The following is a 27,633-nucleotide window of genomic DNA, read 5'->3' as shown; positions in this document are numbered from 1 at the left end:
CCTCTGTTATCCGAATATTTGCTTATGTACCTCATTTTACAACAATGCTAGTAAATGAGGCATTACTCTCTCTTTTTTAATAATCATTAGTATCAAATTATTGGCACCATTCAGTTTTAAGGATAGGTACAGGAGAGCAAACTATACAACACAACATAAAAATACAGTTCTGATACAAATATACGAGATCAATTCCACTTAACAAGTGGTCATAAGAAATGGATGGACATTTTACACACAAGGAAATACAGCTAGTAAATCATCACATGGGAAAGTGCTCAGCCTTGCTAGCAATTAATGAAATAAAACAACCTTTCAAGAACAACTATACACACCTATTAAACTAGCAAAAATAAATAAAAATGGCAAAACCCAATACTGGCAGAGCTATTGGTAAATAGAAATGCTTATACATTGCTGGTGGCATCATAAATTGTAGAGGGTATTCAAGCATTCAGAGGGGATGGGGTGGGGGTTGAACTAGATGACCTTTAAGGTCCTTCCAACCCAGAGATTGGATCTTTCTAGAAAGCAATCTGGCAATATGAAACAAGAGCTATAAAATACTTCATGCTCTTTGACCTTGTAATCCCTCTTTGGAGATATTCCCAAGGGAAGAATCCAAAGGAAGGATCATTTTTTACAAAGACATTCATAGCAGCACTATTTATAAGAGTGAAAAATTGGATATAACTCAAATATCTATTAAGGGGGAGAAGTGAGGTTAACCATGTTACATGGATATAAAGACATTTAAATTGATGACAGCAGGATCTGTGTTGAAAAGAGGAGATATGTGTTAGGTGGAGAAATACAACCAAAGAGTATGTACACACTGATCACAGCTATGTAAAAATGTGTGCATATTCATTGAGAAAGTCTGGGAAACAATTTAGAGGGCTAGTTTGTGGTTAGGGGGTTCCTTTATTCCTGCAAAGTTGTTCAAGTGCATAATAAAAATTTAAAAACACATTTCTTGAAACTATATAAAAAGAGAGCAAAGTTTCTTCTGGTCAAGGTTCTATCAACAGGACATGAATTGATCAACTTTAGAAATAATTTTCCTTTATGGAACACCCAAATGAATCCTGATATTGAATCATCTTAATCTTGTAAGAATTTTTAGACAGTTTAAACTATAATTTCCTACTTTGGATTCAATGATAAATTCTATGTATCCCAAATAATATTGTATCCAACAAATTCACAAGTTAAATTATATTTCAGATTAAGCTGAAGTAACTTCAGTCCTGGTGATTGCAACTTTCTTTTTTTAGTTCATCTACTCAAGTCTGAATAAAAATGAATGTTAAAGACTTTATAAGATCTGTGTATTTACCAGTGTAAATGAAAAACCAGCAGTAAAGAATTATTCTCTCATTAAAAATGACTCTTTAACAAACAGTCAAAGCTTGGTGCAAGTTTCAATCATACAAAATCACATGGTTGAGATTGATAGCAAAGGATTCCACAGCATGTTAACCCCTGTGGTTGTTAATATATACACACAGGTACTTCTGAAAAGGAATCCCCATTTTCCCATCTTTCTTCTCTTAGGTTTACCAAATCATGTCTCAACTACATTGAGTAGTAGAAAAACTCTAATACTCAGGAGACATAAAATAACTTTCTCAATAAAAGTCAAGCCAGAAGTTGGCTTCAACTAACCATGGAGACCTGGGCGAACAGAGCACACATTTGTATGTAGTGCTGGAGCACAAAGCCCAAAGAAAGAGAACGGACAGAAGGCACCATGCCATCCTCCAGGCAACACGGAGAGAATTTCACAGTTCGGTCATCAACAGCCTTTTCATCATTTTCTCTCTCTCCAGTTCCTGCCGGAGCGTCTCTGCACTGCAAAAGAGTAGGTGACAAAAGAGTGAGATAAACCCTCAAAAATTATAAGAGCAGACTCAGCGTAAGTGTCATCTCCCAAATTCTTTCTTGATCTCAGTTCTTGACTTTCTCTTTCAGGCTCCTTAAGGACCCCTTCCATTTGCTAGCGTTGCAATAACCTGAAATTGTCTGGCTACCCATTGGTTTCCCCCAGTAGACTGAGAATTCCTTAAGGCAGTGCTCCTCAGGGGACTGACTCTATATATGTCATTCATCTCTGAAACCGCAGAGCCAGCATAGGATCTGGTGCACAGCAGCCTCTCAGTAAAGGTCTTTGGAATGAATGAGAAGATGTCCAGGGGTTCGATTTCTTTAAATCATGCTTTAAATTGGTTTCATATGCTCCTTTTCCCATAGTTCCTCCCTATGTTTTAATAAATAAAATTGAATGAAATAAAATTGGCTGCTTTAGAGGTTGTTTCTGACTTCTTGGCCCTCAGGCCAAGTTGCCTATCTATGGAACCTGTCTCCACTGTTTAGACACACACACACACACACACACACACTCTCCCCACAGGAATACACATCTTTAAAGGCACAACCAAGTGTTTAAATAATTTCATTCAGGGTAGAAGTCAACAAGGCCAACAAGGCTCTACACAAACTGGCCCCAACCTGCAACTTCATGGGCCTCCTCTCCTGTCATTTACTCTGCTCTGGCCACACCAGCCCCCTCACTCTTTTTTTTTTTGAGGAAGATTGGCCCTGCACTAACATCTGTTGCCAATCTTCCTCTTTTTCTTTTTTTTCCCCAAAGCCCCAGTACATAGTTGTGTGTCATAGTTGTAGAGTTGTAGCTCTTCTATGTGGGATGCCGCCTCAGCATGGCTTGATGAGCGAAGAGTACGTCCACGCCCAAGATCCGAACCTGCGAACCCATGAACCCTGGGCCGCCAAAGTGGAAGGTGTGAACTTAACCTCTGTGCTACCGGGCTGGCCCCCACCCCCACTCTTTCTTAACCAGGCCAGGCATGTTCCACCTCAGAAGCTTTAACACTGGCTGTTCCCTCTGGCTAGTATACTCTTTTCCCAAATATCCGCAGTTTGTCTCCTCACCACCTTCAGCTTTCTCCTTAAATCACACCTCAGTGAAGCCATCCCAGCATGCCCTATTGCCTTCATGGTTTTATTTTTCTCCCTAGCACTTGTCACTACCATACACACACATACACACTCTCACACTCATCTAATGTCTGTCTCCCCTCCCCCAACACTAAATTGTAAAATCCATACAGCGAGGACTCTTATCTGTTTTGTTCACTGTACATCCCTAGCACCTAGAATACTGTCTGGCCTTTGAAGACATTTCAGTAAGTACTTACAGAATAAATGAATGAAAGAAGGAATAAGAGGGTTGTGGATGTCACAAACACAATGAACCTAGAGCCTGTGCCTGGTTGCCCTGTCACCAGAGTTACCTGCAGGTACCTGCTGATCTGACTCACCTGGCTGCCAGAGAAACAGGCTTCCGAGTGGTGTAGATGGTCTGCACTGTGGACACGGTCTCTGTCAAAGGCCTCAGGGTTGCTGCTGGAATCAGCGGGGAAGACTGGCCAGGACAGCACTGTAATTTACTGTCTCTAAAGTCTGCCTGGAGAGGAAACAGAAAAGAGGAAATCAATCTCAATTTGGGTTCCATTTTCACACTGTCAGCTGCTCCCGAAGCTTACCACACAGTTTCTGTTATTTTTTAATAATACTGAAAATCAATTGCCATTTATTAAATGGTTTTACTTTGTGCCAGACACCATGCTAAAAGCACTTTACATACATTATCTTTTGACAATCCTTTAAGGTAGAGACCATATTTCATCACATCTCAGACACCATCGATTATAAGATGCACGCTTTTTCCAAGTGCCACAGAGAAAGAAAAATATGGCCATTCAAACTTCATCACGCCCACTATTGTAACGAACATTCTGATTTCAGAGGCTTTAAAAGGTGAAAAAAATGCACATCTTAGAACTGATTTTATGGAAAAGGAAAGTGAGGCTCAGAGAGGTTAAGTAATCTTCCCAAGATCACACAGTAAGTATTCAGAACCAGTATTTAGAACCAGGATTAGCTGACTCCATAACTGGTGTTTTTCACCACTACAGCAGTGGTTCCCAAAGTATGGTCCCCAGGCTAGCAGCGTCAGCATTATCCTGAAACTTGGTAAAAATGCAAATTCTCAGGCCCCATCCAAAACCTTTAGAACCAGAACATCTGGGGATGAAATCAATCCAGCAAACTGTGTTTTTTATGAGACCTCCAGATGATTCTGATACACAGTCAAGTTTGAGAACTACTGGTCTAGAGTACACTGCCTCATTTACAGAGGATAATTTTTGTGTGTGTGTGAGGAAGATTCGCCCTGAGCTAACATCTTTTGCCAATCTTCCTCTATTTTGTATGTGGGTCACCACCACAGCATGGCCATTGACAGACGAGTGGTGTAGGTCCGCACCTGGGAATGGAACCCAGGCTGCCGAAGTGGAGCACGCCAAACTTAATCACTAGGCCACCAGGGCTGGCCCTAGAAAGGATAATTTATTGTTGTTTTCATTACAAAGAAAGATATGCTTATTACTTTTATATAGAAAACTTAGAAGATATATAAAAGTAAATGAAGGAATTCCATAATCTCTTACTGTTGTTGTCAGTATATTTCCTCACAGTATTTTTTTCTATGCAAACTTTTTGTTTTATATCCTTTTGATACCAGCTATATATTTTATAATTTGATTTTTCACGCTAGTACCTGGCCCTAAACTTGGAGAGATTTATCACATGGCTTTCTAAAGAAGAGGCTTTGATCATCAAATGAGCGAAGTGTTGTTAGTGAAAGACAGAAGATGAGCTCTTCCTAGGGAAACATGGAAAACCACTGAAAATATCAAGTACAGTTGTTGTTTTGTGAGGGTGTATCTGGCTTGAGCAATGGGGAGAGGCTTAGCTTTGAGAGGTCCTGAAAGGCTGTTGCTCAGAAATGCAAGCCCCTGTTCGTTTTACACCTGCCTCCAGAGGGAGAACTGAGCTGGCCTGGGATGGAGCAATGCCAAAGAATCGACCATGAGAGCAGGGACGTCATACAGTTGCTATGTGATGTCTGCACGTGATGCAAAGCATGTGATATTTGCCACAAAGAGCTTTCACAAACGTTGGGCCGTAGCAGCCACTTGTGCGGTTCACCAGATAATTCTGGCTCACCACTTTCCAGGCACACGGTAGGATTTGCACCTCCCTACCCGCTTTGAGGGTAGGCATGGCCATGTGCCTCACTTTGGCCAAGGAAATGCAGGCTGAGGTGCCACGTTTCATCTCCTTTGGAAGATTTAAGAGCCATGTGTGATTTATCAGCTCTTTTTTTCCCCTCTGCCACTGTGACTAGCAATGTTCCAGAGTGCAGCTGCTCCATTAGCCTGAGTCCCAGAAAGAGGACAATACAGAGCAGAGCCCTCAGCCCTCCCGTGACAGACATGCAGCATGAGTAGAAAAGTTAATTTGTCATTTTAAAGCATGGCTTAGCCCATCCTTCCTGACGCAAGAGCTGGGGGAAGAAGTTATTTTGTCGCTTCAGTGAAATGGGTAGAGGTTGGGCTTTTGATGTCATTTTTTATTCTTTCTGGAAAAAGAGGGGAAATATGGGCCAGCCCTGGAGGCCTAGTGGTTAAGCTTGGCGTGTCTGCTTCAGCAGCCCGGATTCAGTTCCCAAGTGCGGACCTACACCACTCGTTAGCGGCCATGCTGTGGCGGTGACCCATATACAAAAAGAGGAAGATTGGCAGTGGATGTTAGCTCAGGGCAAAACTTCCTCAGCAAAAAAAAAAAAAAAAAAAAAAAAGAGGGAAATATGGTGTAAAGGTGATGGTGAGTAAAAGTGCCAGGGCCTTCGCATGAGTCAAGGCAGTGGCACCAAACTATACTAGCAGTCATTGTATTCTTCCCCGCCATGAACTCAAAGTGAAAATAAAAAAGCCAGCTTCACTTAAGAATGACCTTGGGGAGCAGTGAAAATTACTAATATTATTAAATCTCAACCCTGAATACCTGTATTTTTAATATTTATTGAATGAATGAATGAATTTTAGCTGGAACAAAGCAGATAACAGAAGGACAGACCCAGGCAAGGATAGAAATCTGACCAGAGCCAGCCAGGGGCCCTCATCCTAAATGGACCAATGCCCTCGGCTAAGCATCAAGCACAGACCCAGTTAATAGACCTGAGTATAAGGTAGAAACTGGTCTTAGGATCAAGCAAGGAGCCCAGTTGTTGAAACAAGACCCAAAGTCAATGCTGGATCAACTGTCAGACCAACTCTGCAGAGTTCCCTGGAGCTACTGAACTCCTCCGTGACTGTGACCAGGATAGGTCTAGAGGCCTGTGGAGACAACAACCTTGTAGCAAGGTAGAGTGTCTTGACCTTGGTGGGGAGGAGAAGAGAACATTACACACAGGGGAGAGAGAAAATTAGGAAGCTGAAGGCCATGAATTTGGCTTCCATTACCAACTGGCTGTCAGTAACTCCCTAATTATTATCTCCAGTCTAGTCCTCTCTCCTGAGTTATAGACTCAGTTATCCCACTTCCCATTCATTGTTTCCACCTGAATGGAATTCCACTTGGATGTTTCCAAGGCATTTCTCTCTTTTTTTTTTTATTGCAGTAACATTGGTTTATAACATTGTATAAATTTCAGGTGTACATCGTTATACTTCTATTTCTGCATAGATTACATCATGTTCACCACCCAAATACTAATTACAACCCATCACCACACACACGTGCCGAATTAATCCTTTCGCCCTCCCCCCCTCCCCCTTTCCCCTCTGGTAACCACCAATCCAATCTCTGTCTCTATGTGTTTGTTTATTGTTGTTATTATCTACTACTTAATGAGGGAAATCATACGGTATTTGACCTTCTCCCTCTGACTTATTTCGCTTTGCCTAATACCCGAAATGTCTACCCATGTTGTCACAAATGGCTGGATTTCATCGTTTCTTATGGCTGAGTAGTATTCCATTGTGTATATATACCACAGCTTCTTTATCCATTCGTCCCTTGCTGGGCACTTAGGTTGCTTCCAAGTCTTGGCTATTGTGAATAATGCTGCAATGAACACAGGGGTGCATGTATCTTTATGCATTGGTGTTTTCAAGTTCTTTGGATAAATGCCCAGCAGTGGAATAGCTGGATCATATGGTAGTTCTATGCTTGATTTTTTGAGGAATCTCCATACTGTTTTCCATAGTGGCTGCACCAGTTTGCACTCCCACCAGCAGTGTATGAGAGTTCCCTTCTCTCCACATCCTCTCCAACACATGTTGTTTCCTGTCTTGTTAATTATAGCCATTCTGACGGGCGTGAAGTGATATCTCATTGTAGTTTTGATTTGCATTTCCCTGATAGTTAATGATTTTGAACATCTTTTCATGTGCCTGTTGGCCATGTATATCTGTATATCTTCTTTGGAGAAATGGCTGTTCAGGTCTTTTGCCCATTTTTTAATTGGGTTGTTAGTTTTTTTGTTGTTGAGATGCATGAGTTCCTTATATATTTTGGAGATTAAGCCCTTATCAGAAGTATGGTTTGCAAATATCTTCTCCCAATTGTTAGGTTGTCTTTTCGTTTTGTTGATGGTTTCCTTTGCTGTGCAGAAGCTTTTTAGTTTGATGTAGTCCCATTTGTTTATTTTTTCTATTGTTTCTCTTGCCCGGTCAGACATGGTACTTGAAAATATGTTGCTAAGACTGATGTCGAAGAGCGTACTGCCTATGTTTTCTTCTAGAAGTTTCATAGTTTCAGTTCTTACATTCAAGCCTTTAATCCATTTTGAGTTGATTTTTGTGTATGGTGTAAGGTAAGGGTCAACTTTCATTTTTTTGCATGTGGCTGTCCAGTTTTCCCAACACTATTTGTTGAAGAGACTTTCTTTTCTCCGTTGTATCTTCTTGGCTCCTTCGTCGAAGATTAGCTGTCCATAGATGTGTGGGTTTATTTCTGGGCTTTCGATTCTATTCCATTGATCTGTGTGTCTGTTTTTGTGCCAGTACCATGCTGTTTCCGTTACTATAGCTTTGTAGTATATTTTGAAATCAGGGAGTGTGATACCTCCAGCTTTGTTCTTTTTTCTCAGGATTCCTTTAGCTATTCGGGGTCTTTTGTTGTTCCATATAAATTTTAGGATTCTTTGTTCTATTTCTGTGAAAAATGTTGTTGGAACTTTGATAGGGATTGCATTGAATCTACAGATTGCTTTAGGAAGTATGGACATCTTTTTTTTTTTTTTTTTTTAATTTTTTGTTTATTGCAGTAACATTGGTTTATAACATTGTAAAAATTTCAGGTGTACATCATTGTACTTCTATTTCTGCATAGATTACATCATGTTCACCACCCAAATACTAATTACAACCCATCACCACACACATGTACCGAATTATCCCTTTCACCCTCCTCCCTCCCCCCTTCCCCTCTGGTAACCACCAATCCAATCTCTGTCCCTATGTGTTTGTTTATTGTTGTTATTATCTACTACTTAATGAAGGAAATCATGCGGTATTTGACCTTCTCCCTCTGACTTATTTCACTTTGCATTATACCCTCAATGTCCATCCATGATGTCACAAATGGCTGGATTTCATCGTTTCTTATAGCTGAGTAGTATTCCATTGTGTATATATACCACAGCTTCTTTATCCATTCGTCCCTTGCTGGGCACTTAGGTTGCTTCCAAGTCTTGGCTATTGTGAATAACGCTGCAATGAACACATGGGTGCATGTACCTTTACAAATTGGTGTTTTCAAGTTCTTTGGATAAATACCCAGCAGTGGGATGGCTGGATCATATGGTAGTTCTATCCTTGATTTTTTGAGGAATCTCCATACTGTTTTCCATAGTGGCTGCACCAGTTTGCACTCCCACCAGCAGTGTATGAGAGTTCCCTTCTCTCCACATCCTCTCCAACACATGTTGTTTCCTGTCTTGTTAATTATAGCCATTCTGACGGGCGTCAGGTGATATCTCATTGTAGTTTTGATTTGCATTTCCCTGATAGTTAACGATTTTGAACATCTTTTCATGTGTCTGCTGACCATCTGTATATCTTCTTTGGAGAAATGTCTGTACCATGCTGTTTCCGTTACTACAGCTTTGTAGTATATTTTGAAATCAGGGAGTGTGATACCTCCAGCTTTGTTCTTTTTTCTCGGGATTCCTTTAGCTATTCGGGGTCTTTTGTTGTTCCATATAAATTTTAGGATTCTTTGTTCTATTTCTGTGAAAAATGTTGTTGGAACTTTGATAGGGATTAATTCTTCCAATCCAAGAGCACGGAATATCTTTCCATTTCTTTGCGTCGTCTTCAATTTCTTTCAGCAATGTTTTGTAGTTTGCGGTGTACAGATCTTTCACCTCTTTGGTTAAGTTTATTCCTAGGTATTTTATTCTTTTTGTTGCAATTGTAAATGGGATGGTATTCTTAATTTCTCTTTCTGCTACTTCATTGTTAGTGTATAGAAATCCAACTGATTTTTGTATGTTGATTTTGTATCCTGCAAGTTTACCATATTCGTTTATTACTTCTAAAAGTTTTCTGGTGGATTCTTTAGGGTTTTCTATATATAAAATCATGTCATCTGCAAATAGTGACAGTTTCACTTATTCCTTTCCAATTTGGATCCCTTTTATTTCTTTGTCTTGCCTGATTGCTCTGGCTAGGACTTCCAGTACTATGTTAGATAGGAGTGGTGACAGTGGGCATCCTTGTCTGGTTCCTGTTCTTAGAGGGATAGCTTTCAGTTTTTCACCATTGAGGATGATATTAGCTGTGGGTTTCTCATATATGGTCTTTATTATGTTGAGGTACTTTCCTTCTACACCCATTTTATTCAGAGTTTTTATCATAAATGGATGCTGTATCTTGTCAAATGTTTTCTCTGTCCAAGGCATTTCTAATACATCATGGCCAGAGGCAAACTCATTATCCTTCCCAATCCAGTCTTCTTTTAGATTTCCTTATCTCAGTGAGTGGACCCACTGTCTATCACATTTTGCAAGTCAGAAATCTGGGAACCATTGTTGACTGTCCCTCTCCCTCATCCAATCCAATTCCTTACCAACCTCCTAAATATCTCCCCCATCTGTGCACTATTCTTCACCTCCACTGTCAAAACTGCTCTGGGTCAAGCTCTGCCCTCTCTCCCTTGAACTGCTGTCCTAGATTTCTAGACTACTATCCTGAATCCACTCTGCCTGGACCCAACTGTCCTTCCACTGCTGTCACAGGGGTCATTTCCAAATGCACCTGCCCTGTCACTGCCCTGCCTAAAGTCCTTCACAGGCTTCCCATTGCTCTTAGGATACAGATCAGAATCCCTACTGTGGCCTACAAGGCCAAAACTATGGTGTTTGTCCCTGCATTCCTCCCCTTCCTCCTCTCATGCCCCACTCCCCTGCTCTCTGCATTCTAGTCCTACTGGCTTGCATTTCAGTCCCTTGAATATGGGATGATCCCTCCTGTCCCAGGACTCTGGTTCATGCTGTTCCTTCTGCCCGCTCCAGCTGCCTTCCAGCCACTCTTGCCCAGTTCTTAAAAGTCTTAGCGTGGTTTCTGACATTGGCTTCCTGCTCCATCTTGGCCCCCAGCTTTTCAGGAAGGGCTTGCCTGGGTGTCTCACGGCACTGCCAAGGCTGGGCTGGATGCCAGAGTGCCCGCCATGGCCAACTGAGGGAAGCCAAGCCAGAGCTTCCAGCTGGGGAGCTGTGCCCAGCAAAACTGCAGGGGCGGGACGAATGTCGGGGCAGTAGCATTTAACAGCCTGGCCCAGCCCCCGTGTCTCTGCCCTCTGGTTCTTAAAAGGCAGGTGCTAGAAGCAGCTCATGACCCTAAAATTGGATTGTTCTAGGAACCTGTTTTTGCCTCTCCCTGGACTGCTAGACACCTTCCTATCTCTGTTTGTCCTCTGAAACCTGAATCAGGCAGTGGCTCATTCTCTCCCTCTCCACATGGCTGAAGCCACTTCAAGTAGTGACCAGCATCCAGTTCATGAGACTGCTGTCCCTAGGCCTCCTCACGGATCCTCCAGATTGGCCAGAAATCCTTTGGAAGGAGCCTCAGGAATCATTCAGTTCTGGGAATTGCAAACTCTGATCCCTGAAAGGAGGAGAGGGTGAAGGGAAAGAGGAGGGACACTGAACTCCCCACTTCTGCTCCATTCGGCTTCTGCAGAAGCTTTCATTTAAAGAAGAGTTGAGCAGCTGAAAAGAAGCCTGAAAATCATCAAAGTCTCTGCTTTTGAAGATAAGGAAACTACAATATTTAAATGTTTAAAAACATTTCAACAGTTTGCAGAGAGTTTAAATAAGTCGCCCAGCCACACAGAGAGGTGGTAACATGATGCCAGTTGTCATGACTACTTGCTCTTGTTAGTTACACCACCCTGCCTCTCCAGCCTTGAGAAACAGCAATCATACTTGACATTTGTGGGATCATACTTGACATCTGTGGTTGGTAAAGTACTTTCAAGTTCTTGATCCCTTTCGATCCTTGCCTCTATCAGATACAAGGAGGATATTCTTATAATTGTTTCCACTTTAAATAAGAGGAGACTGATGCTCAGAGTGGTAAAGTGACTTACTTAAGATCATATCATTATCAAGATGCAGATCAGACCCAAAAGAATCAAAAACAGGGACTCAAACAAATACGTGTATACACATGTTCATAGCAGCATTATTGACAATAGCCAACAGGTGGAAACAACCCAAATACCCATCAGTGAATGAATGGATCAACAAATTGTGGTATATACCTATGATAGAATATTATTCCACCATAAAAAGAAATGAATTACTGATACATGCTACAACATGCATGAGCCTCAGAAACATTGTGCTGAGTGAAAGAAGCCAGATACAAAAGGTCACATATTATATGATTTCATTTTATTAAATATCCAAATTAAGTAAATCCATAGAGATAGAAGGCAGATTGGTGGTTGCCAGGGGCCAGAGGGAGGAGGGAAATGGGGAGTGACTGCTTAATGGATATGAGCCTTCCTTTGGGGGTGATAAAAATGTTTTGGAACAAGATAGAGGTAGTAGTTGCATGACACCAAATGTCCTAAATGTCACCGAATTGTCACTTTAAAATGGTTAATTTTATGTTACGTGAAGCTCATCTCAATCAAACAAAATAAAATAAGTAAAAGATGCAGACCTCCCAAACCCCAGCTCCTTCCCAACCTCACAGAGCTCACAGTGATTAACAGAAGCTGTTGACATCACTGCCTGGCATTCCACAGAAAAGTATGCCACCAGGGAACAATGTCTTAAAACACAAATCTGTTTTCTGGATCTACTTACGGTAAACTGTGGCCCTGTAATGAAAGGATCAGGAAACGGGGTCACTGTATCAGCCGGGAATGTTTTTATCTTCAAAAAAGAGAAAGAGAAGAGTGTTATTTTCAGATTAGAAAACTAAGTTTGGAAATCTTTGGCAGTGCGCTTTTAAAACTGAACTATAGGATTCAGGGAACACACACGGAGCCATCATTGCTTGTGAAAGGAAATACACAAAGGGTTCCTTAGGAGTGTTGCCCAGCGGTTGTATCTGTGCCTGTCATTGTACTGTAGGGCCAGGACTCAGCAGGGATGACAGGCTAGAGTCTCGTGTTTGTAGGGCACCCCACCCTTACCTCACCCTGGAACTCCCTTCACTGGGTTGGCTTGGGCCTCTCAGGCATGCTGGGCCCTGTGTATGCCCTGATCCACAAAAGGCTATGATCAGGGTGTATAATGAGGCAGGCCTGGACTGCCTGGGGTGGCTGCTGACAGCCTCTCTGCAGCTGAGGGGAATGGACTCGAGGCTGCTGAGATGTCACATTCTGGGACACAGTCTATCACAGTGGAGAGAGTACCAGAAGGCCCGGACTAATTAGGCCAGAAAGTATAACCTGTCTGTTCACTTTAGTTGTTGGGCTCCTCTGAGCAATAGAGGAAAACCTCAGGAGAACTCACGTAAGCACGTGAGACTCCTACCACCATGGCCTTTGGGAACCGAAGGCAGGGCGATCAGAAGTGCCCAGCACCGGGAGCGGCTGCAGCACAGGGCTGGTCTGAAAGAGGGTGGATGCACCAGCATGATCAGATAGTGGTGGGTGGCCAAAAAGAGCCTTTGCTTCCATTTCTTTCTCTTTGGTCATTTTGTCTTTGGCCTCCTGGAGGCGTTGGGGAATGGGGGAGATTATTTCTTTAAGCCGGCCTAGCGGACTACCAGCAGGCTCAGGGACTTGACGACTCCGGCACTAGCTTGTCTGCAGCCCCCGGGCACAGAAACTGCCTGCACATCTGCTGGTGAACGCATATGGGGCCACCTGCCACCAGAGGGCTGCAGACAAGACACCAAGCCCACCAGTGACCATTGGCGGCAGCCTGTGTGTCTCTCAGGGTCTTGCCTATAGACCCTGGAATAGCTACTTGATGCCCTTGAGTCGTTCTAAAGGGGGTTAAGGTAGGGATGAGCAAGAACACATCAGACCAGACCTCAATCTTCTGAGGTTTCTGAATGAGTGGAGTAGGTCTCAACCCAACCGATCTGGGAATGACAGCGTCCTTGCTATGTGCACTGAGATGTCCAGCCCAAGCCTGCTCCCCTTCCCCAATCTCTCTTCGGTCTCTTTAAACATCTCAAAATTCCCAGAGACTCAGGTGTCCACTCAGATTGCTGGTCATGGCTGCCCGCAGCACAGCAAGAGAACGACTCTGGGGGAAGTCTCGTGGTGCATCCTCCTCACATGGCCTAATGGTTCAACATGGTGTTCTGAGACCAACAGCGAAGTGAAAAGTAACATACAGATAAGACTCTCAGATCATCATGAAGTGGAAGGGGAAAAGAGGTTGATGACTGCTATTAAAGAAACGTGAAAGTTGGCAACTTCAAAGAATTATTTTATACCTGCTCTAAATAAGAAAAATATATTCCAACAGTGACAGTCTGTGTTGCTCCACTGTGGCAAAGCATATTAACTCTTCTGATGGTGCCGTCACTTGGTGTAACCATTTTAGAAAGGGAACAAGGCCAAAGTTGCAATATCGAACCCAGCAGGGTCTAGCCTGAGAAAACCAAATACCTGACGCAAAAACTATACGTGTTCCCTTGAATAGTGACAAACTGGAAACAAAGCACATGTACTGCTGTAAATCTATTAGTAAATGGTGGACCACTCACTTGATGGAATATCCACAGTCATACAGAATGTGGCAACAAGAACCAGATAGAAACAACACAACATTAAGTGAAAAGAGAAAAACAGGAGATGATACGGATACTATGATTTAACTATGTAAAGTTATGAATGAATATGAATAAATATTAGAAGGACACATGCAAAAATGAAAAAAGTTGTGCTACGCTGGAATTATGGGTGATTCCTTTCAAGTCGTTAGGGAATATTCATATTGTTGCTTGATAAATAGCAGGAAAAGACAAGTTAAAAAAAAGTTTTTATATTCAATAGAAATGCAACTAAGATTTTTCTTTCTGGGAAAAGCATCTATGCTCATCAAAGCTCTAGGAAAACAAACTCTTCCTGGTTCTTGAGACCTAGAGACGAAGGGGCAGGACCACAGCCGTGTGTCCCAGTTTGACCAGGGCTGGCTGGACTCCAAACTCTGCATCCATCCTGGAGTGAGAGCTCTTGTCAGCCAGGCTCTTCTGGAGGTCTGGCGCTGGTGTACACCCATGGGGCCGCCACCTGGTGGTTCCTGCCCGCCTCACCTCTCCTGGCCAGGCCCCTCTCCCTGCCAGGGTACCTACCAGCCTCGTTTTGATTGGAGGGTGCATGCAAACTCCAGTGGTCTCTTCCTTCATGGGGAGAGAGAGTGGAGGAGAACAGCGAGAGTGGGCACAGTGTGGGGCGCTGGCGGGCTCTGCCTGCTCACGAGGAGAGGAGAGAAGGGGAGGAGGAGGTGGTGAGAGGGGAGGAAGAGGAGATAAGGGAGGGGGAAGGAGAGAAAGATAGCACAGTGCAAGACGGATCTGTCAACCCCAGACTGCTAGCAAGCCAGCCTCACCCGCAGCCTACTTGCGGCCTCTGGCCAACTAGCTTCTAGTCCCTCCCGCCTCCCTCCTCTCTCCGTCTTCTCTCCTCCTCTCTGGCCCTCATCTGTCTTCACTATCTGAGCAGAACAACACATCAAAACCCCATTCCCTGGGCTGGCAGGTAGGGGCCATCCTGTGCCAGCTGCACAGGACTGGCAGTGGCTTCCTGGCACGCTGTTGAGGATTCTGAAGCATTGCCCAGGTCAAGCCAGAAAGCAAGCTCTGATGAACTAGTGATGTTGGCCACGGGGGCAATATGAGGAGTGGCCACACTCTGGAGAGTATTTGCCTTCCATGCCCAGTGGCCTCCCGCACTCTGCTAAGTAAGAGCCCACATCATGGTATATAGGTGAGCAGATGTCCACCAGGGAGCTCCAGGAAAGAGATATATTAGCGAGGAGGAACATAGAGTTTAAGATTTAACCTGTCATGGCTCTTTATCTGTGTTCAGAAGACATACGGGCCCTGATCCCCACTCCCATACCCATGGGCCCAGGCCTTGGAGTCTCGTATTGGCACTGGGTACCTTGCTGCTTAGCTGGAAGATACCAAGCATTGTGAGAAAATGCCATATCACTTGAGATACCAGGTTCCCGCCCCAGCCCTTTATAGTGCCATGCACTCAGCAGAGGTCCAACAGCTTATACTGGTGAGGATGAGGATGGTGAAGAGAGAATGCTCTGATATTAGGAGAGGGGGCCACTGACGAGGTTAGTTAGGGTTTCAGGGAGAGACCATTCACTCCAGAAAATAAATACACACGCCTTTTAGCTCAAGAGTTTCCTGAAGTAGTTGGTGTGATCCTGCCATAATGAATAAAGCACAGCCTCTGGGTAAGTTTCATTGAAAAATGATCAGGAAAATTGCAGGCCTCTTTTCTGTCTCCAAATTGATCTAACTCCATCCTCTTTACCACTGCGTGGTCCTGGACAATTTCCAAGGGGCTTTTACAACCATTATCTCACAATGGCCTTCATAACAGCCTTGTTTTACTATTCAAATTTGGGAGATGCAGAAATTGCATTTGCGAAGTCAAAATCCATGGGTCTACACTCTTTGGTTGATTGTTTCTAAATTCACTCTTCAGAAACAAGTGAGTCCATATTAGTCACCTGCAGTTAAGTTTTACCAGCCTACTTAAAATCCCCCCACTGCTCTCTCTGGTCCTCAGGATAAATCCTACACTGCACAGGATGGTATCTAAGGCCTGCATGAAGCTGGCTCCTACCTGTCCTCCAGGTTCATTTCCCACCACTGCCCCAATGCATCGATGCCCCAGCCAGAACCAGCTACACCAGGGACCCCAGGCCATGAGGTCTTTCCCTTGCAGATAACAGCAGCCACTCAATGTGTGTGTGTGTTTGTTTTTTTTTTTTGTGAGAAAGATCGGCCCTGAGCTAACATTTGCCAATCCTCCTCTTTATTTTGCTGAGGAAGACTGGCCCTGGGCTAACATCCATGCCCATCTTCCTTTATAAGGGACGCTGCCACTGCATGGCTTGACAAGTGGTGTGTTGGTGCGTGCCCAGGATCCAAACCGGCGAACCCCAGGCCGCTGCAGCAGAGCGTGTGCACTTAACCGCTTGCACCACGGGGCCAGCCCAATGTGTGCTTTTTGAAGAAGATAAAAGCTGGCATAAACGACCAACAAACATGGACATACTGCCTAGAGATCAAATTGTGTACCGGACACCAGGTCGTATCTGAATTGAAGATTATAATGAATGACTTAAGGCTTTGCCCAGCATTGGACTTTTATGGTAAAGAAATGTTGATCCATCCCACAAGCATCTCTGACCTTTCTAAATACGCATCTGAGTGGATTTAAACAAAAGAGTGTTCCTGGGCCTCCCACACCCTTGACTCTTAGTAAATGATCAAGAAATAGGATAACATACGTAATAGGACACTATTTTGAAATTTATTTTTTCTCCTGAGATTTCCTTTCCTCCTTGGGTCTTTTTCACATTCAGGCCACTAGGTTCTACTTGGCTTTTTAAGTTTCAAAATCTGACTCCTTGGGGAACAGAAAGATTTTGGCATAGACAAATGATGATGAAAAGGTGTAAGCCTTCTTCATTATCCAGATGAGAAAAGACATTGCCAGTTTGAAGATGTGGAGAAAAGTCTGAGGGAAAGGGAGGAGGGGTAGACATTAGTGAGTCTGAGCAAAGGGGCCCTGGGCTCCTCCTCCCTGGGCTGACGTTGGGGAACAGGGAAGAAAGAGCAGAGAAGACCTGTGCCCTCTGCTCAGGTAGAGGTGAGGAGGTGGCAGGCCCCAGATCAGAATGGCTGTATGGTGTGTCTAGCAGATAGGGATTCACATCCCAGCAGAACGGTGATTTCCACCCACCCAGAAGGGGCATGAGAGCAGCAGAGAGTGTCCCAGCTATATCAGCAAACAGGTGACATCACGAACTAAATCGACTTCCCTCCATCTTCCTGTGCCTGGAGAACAGAGATGAAACCCCAGGGAGACTAAGAGGCACTCTGATTTGACTTGAGGTTAAGTGTTAGCCCTCCTGATAGAATGAGGTTCAAAATAAAAACTAAGTTAGTGAGACAAATGGAAACCCTGTTCTTCTGACACCCAACCCAGGGCTCGTTCTGCCCCCTACACAGCCTTCCTTCGACCAGCCCAATCTCCTCCCTGACCTGTGAACTCTTGACTAACATTCCCTGGCCCAGAAGAGACCTGGGTTCTGACCAGCTGTGCTGTGCAGTTGGGTGAGTGGTTCATGAAGTACAGGGATCAGGGAGAGACAAGCCCCAAAGAGAAAGCATACGGAACAAACAGGGCACGGGTGTTTATGGTCTATGTTACCTGGGGAGGGAAGCTGGCACGACTGACCTGGAGTTGGGGGCAGGATTCTGCATCCCTAGGTCAACACTATTGGTATGTAAATGTACCCTCCTTCCAACACCCCAACTCGATTAACACCAACACCTTCCGTGCACGTGCTTATACTCATACCCCAGCAGAGAATACCCGATGGAGAGTGGCTGCTGTCCTCACTCACTTGCCTTCCTCCCTCCCCACCCTCATGCCCCACCTCTCTCAGCCCAGGTGGAAATCTGATCTGATTATGAAGGCTGTGATGCAGATTCTGGGAATGGGTGGACAACAAAGCTGCAGAAGTTGTAGAACTTGGACTGCTAAACTGAGCCACACAATAAAAGAGTTGGGGATTGGAGAAGAAAAGATTTGGAAAAAGGAGGAAAAAAATGCTACAAGAGTGAAGCTGGAAAGAATGTTTTTGTGGAGAGTTTGAGGACCAAAGTCCTTGGGGTAGCGCAGGGTGAAGGGAATTAAGCAAAAAGAGATTCAAGAAGTGTTACCAAGAGGTGTTAATTTAATCTCCTTTCATTATTTTGAAGGATGCCAGTTAAAGATTGAACCTTTTTATTATTCTTGGCTGTCTCGACTATGCTTCTTTGAAAATCACTCCACACAGAGAGGGGATTACAAGGGTTGAAAGTCACACGGGTTGAACTCGCTCTGATAGTGTCTTAAGGGAACGTTGTTGAATGAAGGCAAGAAAATCTGTCCCACTCCTCTCTCTCCAGCTCCCTGTCCTTCCACCTCTGGCCCAAGGATCCAGGGTAGTGATGTGGGTTTAGGAGTCTCATCCAGCCCCAGACCCTAAGTCCAGTCTCTCCTCGGCTGACCTCTGAGACACAGACACCATGCCCCTCCATTACCCCAACAACGAGGGCAGCGAGGGCTACAGCTTGCATTTCTGTGATGCTGGGAGGAGCAGATGGAGGAGATGGAGGGAAGAAGACCACATAAAGGGAGGAGCAGGCTGCTGGAGTCCCTCTCCCTCTCTAGGACTTTTCAGTGCCCACAGAGACAGGGCTCTGGAGTGTAGTAAGGTCAAAGCCAATGATGCCAAGGAAAATCCAAAACGGAGTGGGCTTTTGCCAAAGCACCAGCCTGCCGGCATACCTTCTGAGTGAATGTGCACTCACGCCTCAAACCCACACAAGCAAGACAAAGGATGCTTCATCCTGAGAACACGTATTCACTGCAAACTTCAGCTGTGAAGTGGGGAGCCGCGCAGTACGAGGACCTCAGCTGTCCCGTGCCTGGGCAGTGCAGCACCCTCGACCCTGTTTCAGACCTCAGTCAGAGCAGCCCAGAGATGCAACCAGAGTGTCCTGGGGAGAAGGAGTGAGCTGCCTGTTGTTGGAGGGGTACAAGTGGAGGCTGGACAGTCACTTGGCAGGAATTGGCACCCCAGATCAGAGGACCTCTGGGTCTCTGCCAGATGCTGCTTCCCTTCTAACCTCAGTCTGTTATGTTCACATAAAGAGAAGATAGGGCAATTAAACCTACAAGCTGGATCCACAACACAATGGTCTTTAAGAGAATCCCATCACTCCTGTCAAAGCCAAGACATATTTTTTTTGTAAACTAACCCTAGTTCTCAGATCTACCAGAACCTTTAATAAATATTCAGTATTTTCCTTCTTCACAGAACGCTTTAGCCTGTTACTCCATCTGGCAAATTCCTCTCTATACTTTAAAACCCTAGCACCATGAAGTCTTCTTTTCCCCAGTGCCCCCAGACAGGGTTAGGCACTGGGTCCCACAGCAGTAGTAGTTTATATAGACTCTCTTATGGCATTAATTGTAGTATATTGCAGCAGCCTGGCAGTTGCTCAAGAGCCTAACTCAGAGAGGTGTCTCTCCCACTGGCTTCTATTCCTGCCAGGCCAAGTTCACCGTGGAACTTGGAACTTAGCTTTCTCCCCTTTTGCCTTCGTAGGCCTTCAGGGTGTACCCTAGGGTTTCTCAGGTCCCTTTGGAGGATGCTGCCCTCTAGCTGGACTGGATGTCTTCAGATTGCTGCCCCAGCCTCCATCTCCCACAACACAGCCTTCCTAGGATGTAAGGCCTCACTTGGGATCCTCAGTGGGATACTGATGTGGCACCAGGTCAAGGTCACCTAATTTGCTGTCCCTCCCTCCATGCCTCTTGTTCTACTTTCCCATCTGGGGAGAATTTAAACACAGACCTTCTTCCAGGCATCGCTCTTTTCCAAAGTGGCAAGCTCTCTAAAGAGGAGGCCGGATCCAGGCCAATTGGATGCAAAGAGCACCAGAGAAGGAGCCAGAACACCTGGGTTCCAGTGGCAGCTCAGTCCCTATGTAACTGCCCCCTCTGGGACTCAGTTTCCCCATCTGTGTAAAGGGGCGATGAGGTGATGAAGGAAGGCCCTTTGTTTCTGGGTTATCCTATCTTGACAACTAGTCTAATGAGAAGGTCTGAATAAGTCAGCTTCATTTACTTGAACATGAGAAGGGAGTAACTGAAGGTCCCCAGAGCAGGGTGTCGCCCACTGTCAGTTCTCAGCTGCTTATCCAGAGGCACTGACTTGAAGCTCTCAGACTGTACCAACTCCCCAGATGAAAAGTACAACTGTACAAATCACAAGTGAGTTCCTTGCGTCAGCTGAGGCAGGAACCATGACCACTCCTAAAGCCTGGATGGCGTTCTGCCTCATTTGTCCCCTCTTGAAAGCCTTCCAAAAATTCTTCCCATCTATCACATCCTTCTCCAGTGAGCCAGTCCTGAATGACTCCCACTGCTGGCTTCTCCCTGAGCATCTTCTGCACAGCCCTCCTGTCCATGTTGGCCCTTTATCAACCTGACTCTCCAGCCTCTAGCTGCCCTATCCAGTCCCAGAGCCTTGCACACAGCCAGGCGCACAGTAGGTTCTCAGAGATAATTTTTGACTTGGTTCACATTCCAAATTTGTGGACCATGATGTATGCTCAGGTATACTTGGGTATTAGGCTGAGCCCAGGCAAAGATACATCCAAGTTTGCCTGTGTCATCTAACAATATTCATAATATCTCACACATATTTATGGTGCTTTATATTATTGTTCAAGGGCGCTCTCTCTCACTCTCATGTGATCCTTAGAACACTTTTAGGCATACAGGGCAAACAATGACATCTTATTTGACAGCAACTATCCAATGACAAGGCTCTTACGGAGGGGAGCAGAGATTGGAGCCAGGTCTGGCCTATGTGACTCCTGGTTCAGTGCTCTCTCCCCTGAAGGGGTTTCTCACCTGCAGGAGTCCCATGAGGGCTACCATTCCTAAGGGAAGACCTGTATGCAGAGGATGGAGGATGGTGAGGAGGCACGAGGGGCCTGGAAAGCCGGGGTGAGGCCTTGATCTGGTGCTCCAGACCTGAGCGTGTTGTTGAAAGTGACATGGGTGGGCACGCGGGGTGCAGCCCAGGAAGCCAAGAAGCCAAGGCTCAAGCACCAAGGAACCCTACAATGCTTGAGGAGCAGCAGACAGGCTGGGGCGGGACCCCTGCAGCCACCTTCAGAGGAAAGGGAGACCTGCCCTCCCTTGAGGGGTCTGTGAGGTGGAGGGTCCCCATGTGCCCAAACCCTCGAAGAAAGCCAATCCCTGAGCCTCCAGGCTGTGAGCAGGACAAGAGGAAGAGCCTTCCCAACAGCAATGCCCACCTCTGTCCATCTGTCCCACTGCCAAGATGTTTCTATGGTCTGTGGCTTTTAGCAAAATGGGAAGTTTACCAGAGGAGTGGCTTCTGTGAAATCCATCAGGAGATCGCCCGGCTCCAAGGTAAAGGCACCTCCTCGGTTAGAGGGGCTCTAGGAAGGAAGACAAAAATATCCCAGTGAGTGACCGCTCTGGATTGACACGGAAGTTCACCAGAAGACACAGAGGCTCTCTATCTCTCCTCTCCCCGCTTTCTAACACTGAATTTATTATTACGCCAATCCTCCACACAGTTCCCTTGCTCAGCAGTGTGCAAGATGTTGAGACCGAACCCCCAATTTTTTCTGAAACCTTAATGGGTAGAAGCGGGGTGTAGGATGGGGAACTATCTCTTTTAAAGCTGCAAACAATTTTTCTTAAATGCTTTGAGTGCTCTTTGACCGGTCTTTTGGGGGAAAAACACTTCAAGAATCCTTTGAATATACAGAGAGAACAAAGACTCCATCCTGGATCAGGAGGGTCAAGGCCTCAAGGCGCTAAACTCATCTGCACAATGACGAGGAAGATCTATAAGGGAGAGTGGTACTTCTGAAAATCACATTCATTTTTTTGGAAAACGTTTTTTTCCTCTTGCCCTGGGGTCTCAGCACCACGGGGGCCTTGAGGCCCTTTATGGGGAAAAAAATAAGCCCCATCAACTTGGGGCAAGCAGGGCCCTAAGGAGAGAGATGGCCAGGAGAGGGAGCCCTGGGGCCTCTGGTAGGATGTTGCCCGCATCCCCACTGAACTCCCTTCTGTTGTGTAAATGTTTTCACTTGGTTTTAACCATGGTGTGAGATATATGATAGGAGCCTGTGTCCACACTTGGGACAAAGCAATACGAGGGACTCTGCACAGTGGAGGGGAACCCAACTCAAATTACCAGGAGGTGATCTACAGAAAAGAAGGGAGCCTCAGTCTGGGCCAGTCGCTGGCTGAGAGGTTCAGCCAGGTTCCTGTTGAGGAACACAGAGGTTTTCCCAAGACCCCGGAAAGAGACCCAGTGCAAGACTGGCCTTGGTCATGCAGGATGTGGGCCTGGATGGCTGTAACTTAGATGTTATCAGCAATCGTGATCCCTGAAGCTTCAGGAGATCGGGCATCCAGTTTGCACGAGTACTTTAATCTCTGCTAGACCTGATGCTAGCCCCTGAGCCAGGCAGGGAAGCAGATCTTATTCCCATTTTTAGGAGGAGGAAATGGAGACCTGGAGAAACAAGGGCTGTGGAGTGCCTGCTCGTTTCAAGCAGCCATACAGCATGTGAAAGGAGCAGCTGGGAACAGAGTCTGGGAAAGGCAGACTCTGGTCTTGCCTTCAGGGCCCCCACCCCACGCACACACCGTGCCTCAATGGGTCCACGGACCAAGTGGCCTTCAACTCGGCATCTGCTTGGAGAGCAACAGGTTAAACCTTATTTGGACTAATTGCTAAAGACTGACCACAACTAAAGGTCACTCAAAGAAAACCAAGAGAAATGCCCTGTGTAAAGCCTTTGTCACAGCCCATTCACATTGCTGGCAATTTCCTGAAATTTCAGACTGCCAAATATTATTTCCCATTTTCAAACTATTAACAGGCTATTCAATGTAAGGAACGGGATGGGGACACGTCTATGTTTTTACTCCTCCAAATTTTCCATTATGGGGGAAAAACCTGTTTTTCGCCTTCTCTCTTTACAGTGGAGTAATAGCTTATGTGGGGATGGTATTCTAAAATTAAAATTGCCCTTAAAAATCTCTTAAATTTTCTTTAAATTACAGTGTGCATGGTTTTATTATACTATTTGTCTCTCATAAATGGTTAGCTTATCTTTCAGGGACAGGGTATACAAAAAACATGCTTTGGTGGTTGTTGCTGTTTTAGGTGTGCACAGAGTTGATTATGCAAAATTTAAATGCACACAGGATGCCACGCATTAAGTTTATAGTGAATTCCCACAGGTACAGCTGCTCCTCAGGGCTTTTTCCCCGTACCTTGGCCCCTGGGGACAGCTGGCCCTTGCCCTCTGAATTCTGAGGCGAGCTGATTTTGTGGACCTTGGGGGACACCAGAGGTGCTGAGACTTGTGTGGTGGCAGCCGTGGTGGTGTTTGTGGTTGCAGTTGCTGTCGCTCCCACTGCCTCTGCCAGGTCTGGAGGGAGGTCGTCTTCATCACTGCGGTTACTAAAAGCACATGAAGCTCTGTTCATTACAATAATAAACAGGCTGTGGGGCGTGGAGGGAGGGCAGGGAGGGGTGGGATGGCCAGGATGGGGGTTGAGGGCTTTCCAAAAAGATGTCTACCAGATGTCCAGCTTACAGGATCCAATACACTGACGTTTTTGCCAAAGCAAATTTGGGCTGGATTTTCTGTCACTTGCCAAGGGATTAAAAAAAAATTTTTTTTAATTATGGAAAAACATATATAACGTAATATTTATCATTTTACCCATTTGTAAACATACAATTCCATGGCATTAAATACATTCACAATGTTATGTAACCATCACCACTATCTATACTCAACACTTTTTCATCATCCCCAAGAGCAACTCTGTATCCATTGAACAACAACTTCCCATTGCCCTCTCCCTGTGGCCCCTGGTAACATCTGTTCTGCTTTCTGTCTGGATGAATTTGAGTACCCTAGGTACCTCATATAAGTGGGATCATACAATATATGTCCTTCTGTATCTGGCTTATTTTATTTACAGTAATGTTTTCAAGGTCCACTCTTGTAGCATATGTCAAAATTTCATTCGTTTCTATGGCTGAATAATATTCCATTGTATGGATAGACTATATTCTTGTTTATCTGTTCATCTGTTGATGGACACTTGGGTTGTTTCCACATTTTGGCTATTGTGAATAGTGCTGCTATAAACACGGGTGTACTAATATCTGTTTGAGTCCCTGTTTTCAATTCTTTTGGATTGGAATTCCACTTGGGTAGAACTGGTGGGTGTTATGGTAGTCCTATTAACTTTTTGAGGAACCACCAAACCAAGGGATATTATTCTGAATGGCTTCCCTTAGGAGGGTAAATACAAGGCTTGTAGGAACCCACTGCTCTGAGTGAAGGGTGTAATGGCCCCTTTTATGGCCTAACAGCAACTGTCCCTTTGGTGCGATAAACTGGTTATAGGGGAGGAGTTGGGTGCATTTATTTTGGGGCAAAGTAGCTACAGTCTTAGAACCTCTCTGATGGAATGGGATGATCCAGGCAGAAAAGGGCACTAGACGGAAAGTCATCATGAGGGAGGAGAAGTCTGGGTTGGCACCCTGGGCTTGTCTCCAGGGCTGGATTTATGGGGAAGGTTTGACCTTCCACAAGGTATATCAAGGCAGAAGCCCTTCCAGTCTGGTTATCCTGGCACAGGACCAGAGCAGCAGCATCCATCCCCCATTCTTAGTGTGGACATATTGCTGCCTGTGCAGTAAAGGGCTAACTCAGCAGGCCTGGGATGCTCAAATCCTGCACATTCCAAAGGAACCACTGGTCATTGCCAAGCTCCTGGGAGAACCTCTGAGCCCTTGGAATATCCCGCCTTATAAGAGTGTCTTTGTATCCCTGAGACCTTGGGCCATGCCAGATAGTTTATGCTATCAGTGTGATTTGTGGTGAACGTCTCTTTATGTATGCCTGGGGTTTTGGGCAATGTTGTATCAGTTTGACCTCTGAAGGGCTGGAGACTGAGTAGATAAGGTCAGTCACATGGGTGTTCCATGCCTACTTGACTGATCCCCAATAAAAACTCTGGATGCCAAGGCTCAGCTGAGCTTCTCTGATTGGCAATACTTCACATGTCACACATTGTTGCTGGGAGAATTAAGCACTGCCCCTGAGACTCCTCTAGGAGAAGACAACTAGATGCTTGTGCCTGGTCTTCCTGGACTCCACCCTAGGCACCTTTTCCCTTTGCTGATTTTAATCTGTATCCTTTCGTGTATGTAATTAACCATAACAGAGAATATAATAGTTTTTCTGAGTCCTGTGAGTCCTTCTAGCAAATCATCAAACCTGAGAGTAGTCTTGGAGACTGACAGACTTTCCCTAAGGGTCTTTCATGTGGAGCCACCCTGGCACAGGAGTTGTGTTTTAGAAATGATAGCTTAGCAAAAGAGTGTAGAAAAAAGACCTGTGACCAGTGGGCACCAGTGTGGCCTCTGCAGGGTCCCTAATGAGAACCTCACCGCAGCAGTGGGCCTTGTGGGAAACACGTGGCCGTGGAACACAAGTGCAGCACGGATGGGCCTGGCTGAGGAGAGCTCTGGGGGATTTTAGAGCAGTTTGTGTATGGAAAAACCTCAAAAGGAGAATTTAGGATTTATTACTAATGAGGGGGGGCGGGGTAGGGGGGCCGTTTGAACAAGTAAGTGGAAAAATTAATAAGACATCACGATTTTGGATCCATGCTGAGGAGTAATTCAAATCAGTTACACATGCATTAGCCCATTTAATTTTCACAACAACTCTGTATTATGATCTCCATTTTCAGAGAAGCAGATGATATTCAGTGGCTGATTATGAAACTACTTGCTCAAGCTCACATAGCTAGTTAAGTGGAAGAGTGGGGTTAAACTTTCTTTCTACCTCATGAAAATAATTTTAACCTTAAAAGCATGGTTATTATTTAGTTTTACATAAAAGGCCATTTAAAAAACAGCTCATTGTTCACAGCAGGAAGTCCACTAATACTGTCTAAAATTGAGAAAGACTCCAAATTCTTAATGGTTTCTATAACCTTTTGTCTTAACTTAGATCTTATGGCAAAGAAACATATATCTAAGGTTCATCAAGTCTTTCAACTTTACCTCGGTTTCTGAGGTAAATTCACGAAACAACACTTTCATAAGTAAAATTTTATGTGCAGTATGATTCTTTTCTTTGAAATTACTTCTTTCTAACAAAATGTCTGCTTAGAAAAGTGGCTAGAGTCACAGTCATCAAATGTGAACATTGGTTATTTTTGATGACGTGATTCTAGGGAATTAGTTACTTTTCTCTCGGGACATTTCTGCCTTGCATGAATTTTTTTAGACGTTTACACTATGTTTACTTATTTATTTATTTATTTGTGAGGAAGACCAGCCCTCAGCTAACACCCATGCCAATCCTCCTCTTTTTGCTGAGGAAGACTGGCCCTGAGCTAACAACTATTGCCAATCCTCTTCCTTTTTTCTCCCCAAAGCCCCAGTAGATAGTTGTATGTCATAGTTGCACATCCTTCTAGTTGCTGTATGTGGGACGCCGCCTCAGCATGGCTGGACAAGCGGTGCGTCGGTGTGTGCCCGGGATCCGAACTCGGGCCGCCAGCAGTGGAGCGCGTGCACTTAACCGCTAAGCCATGGGCCGGCCCTACACTATGTTTAAATAAATAGTAAAGTTATATTTCTGGAAAAAAACAAAGCAGCTCATCGTTTTCTAAACATACTAGCTGGTATCATATAAGGATGACATTTCTACCTGCCTCAAACTCTTTGTAGAGTTCTGTTTCTCCCTTCCACTATGCACACAACAGCCACACTTTTCTTCCCTGTGTCATATTTCCTGAAAAGAACAAAGCTGAGGTTTTTGTTTACATCCTTAAAAGCAGTGATTTGAAACCTGGTTCAGAGCACTTGGGGGAGTACCCTGAATTCCAAATACACATAATTCTGGTGTAGGAACCTGGAATACTGTAACAGCCAAAAGGGCTGTGCACGCACACACCATCCCTATATCTCAAAAATAATCGTGCAGAAATATTTTTTAGGAAATGAGAAATCTGAGTTTTTCCATCTGTATTCCTTTGACCATGTGTTTATTAATTTCATCAATATCTATGAGTGGAAGAGAAGAGAAAATAAGTGGTAACCAGTGTTAATAATTCAAGAACTATTTATGGTACAAAAACGTAAAACAGGGAAAATCTGATCCATTCTTTTGCTGTTTACTACTAATGGGGAAAATTCTACCATTCTTTGATTTTCGAAGCAGAATACTTTGGGGCAGCTTAAAAAATACACATGTGAAGTTAGAGGTTTGGAAAGAGTTTCCCTAAAAGAGGCAATTTGATGAGTTAAATTTTCTTTCCTTCCAGCCATGTATTAGCATTGTTTCCGACAGGATTACATATCCTGAATGGGTGATGATA

The 27,633-nt window shown here is 44.7% G+C and overlaps 1 protein-coding gene across 5 annotated transcripts in view; it reads right to left on the bottom strand.

Annotated features, from left to right (window-relative positions):
• Window positions 1–901: 901 nt before the first annotated feature.
• Window positions 902–27,633, bottom strand: part of EPB41L4B (erythrocyte membrane protein band 4.1 like 4B) — a 137,384-nt gene continuing 110,652 nt past the window's right edge. For 3 of the 5 annotated variants that reach the window (XM_087419336.1, XM_087419339.1, XM_087419337.1), the window contains exons 21-25: window positions 23,491–23,680; window positions 21,552–21,629; window positions 12,251–12,319; window positions 3,342–3,487; window positions 902–1,854 (exon numbers count right to left, since the gene is read on the bottom strand). In XM_087419336.1, the coding sequence (XP_087275462.1) occupies window positions 1,785–1,854; window positions 3,342–3,487; window positions 12,251–12,319; window positions 21,552–21,629; window positions 23,491–23,680 (553 nt within the window). In that variant the 3' untranslated portion in view covers window positions 902–1,784. The remainder of the gene's footprint in view (window positions 1,855–3,341; window positions 3,488–12,250; window positions 12,320–21,551; window positions 21,630–23,490; window positions 23,681–27,633) is intronic. The other 2 variants (XM_087419338.1, XM_087419340.1) reach the window with 1 other exon arrangement.

This window comes from Ceratotherium simum, chromosome 29 (assembly GCF_057802395.1).
Source record: "Ceratotherium simum simum isolate JZ-2026a chromosome 29, ASM5780239v1, whole genome shotgun sequence".
NCBI classification, from domain to species: domain Eukaryota; kingdom Metazoa; phylum Chordata; class Mammalia; order Perissodactyla; family Rhinocerotidae; genus Ceratotherium; species Ceratotherium simum.
This window is presented reverse-complemented; position numbering and strand designations above follow the sequence as displayed.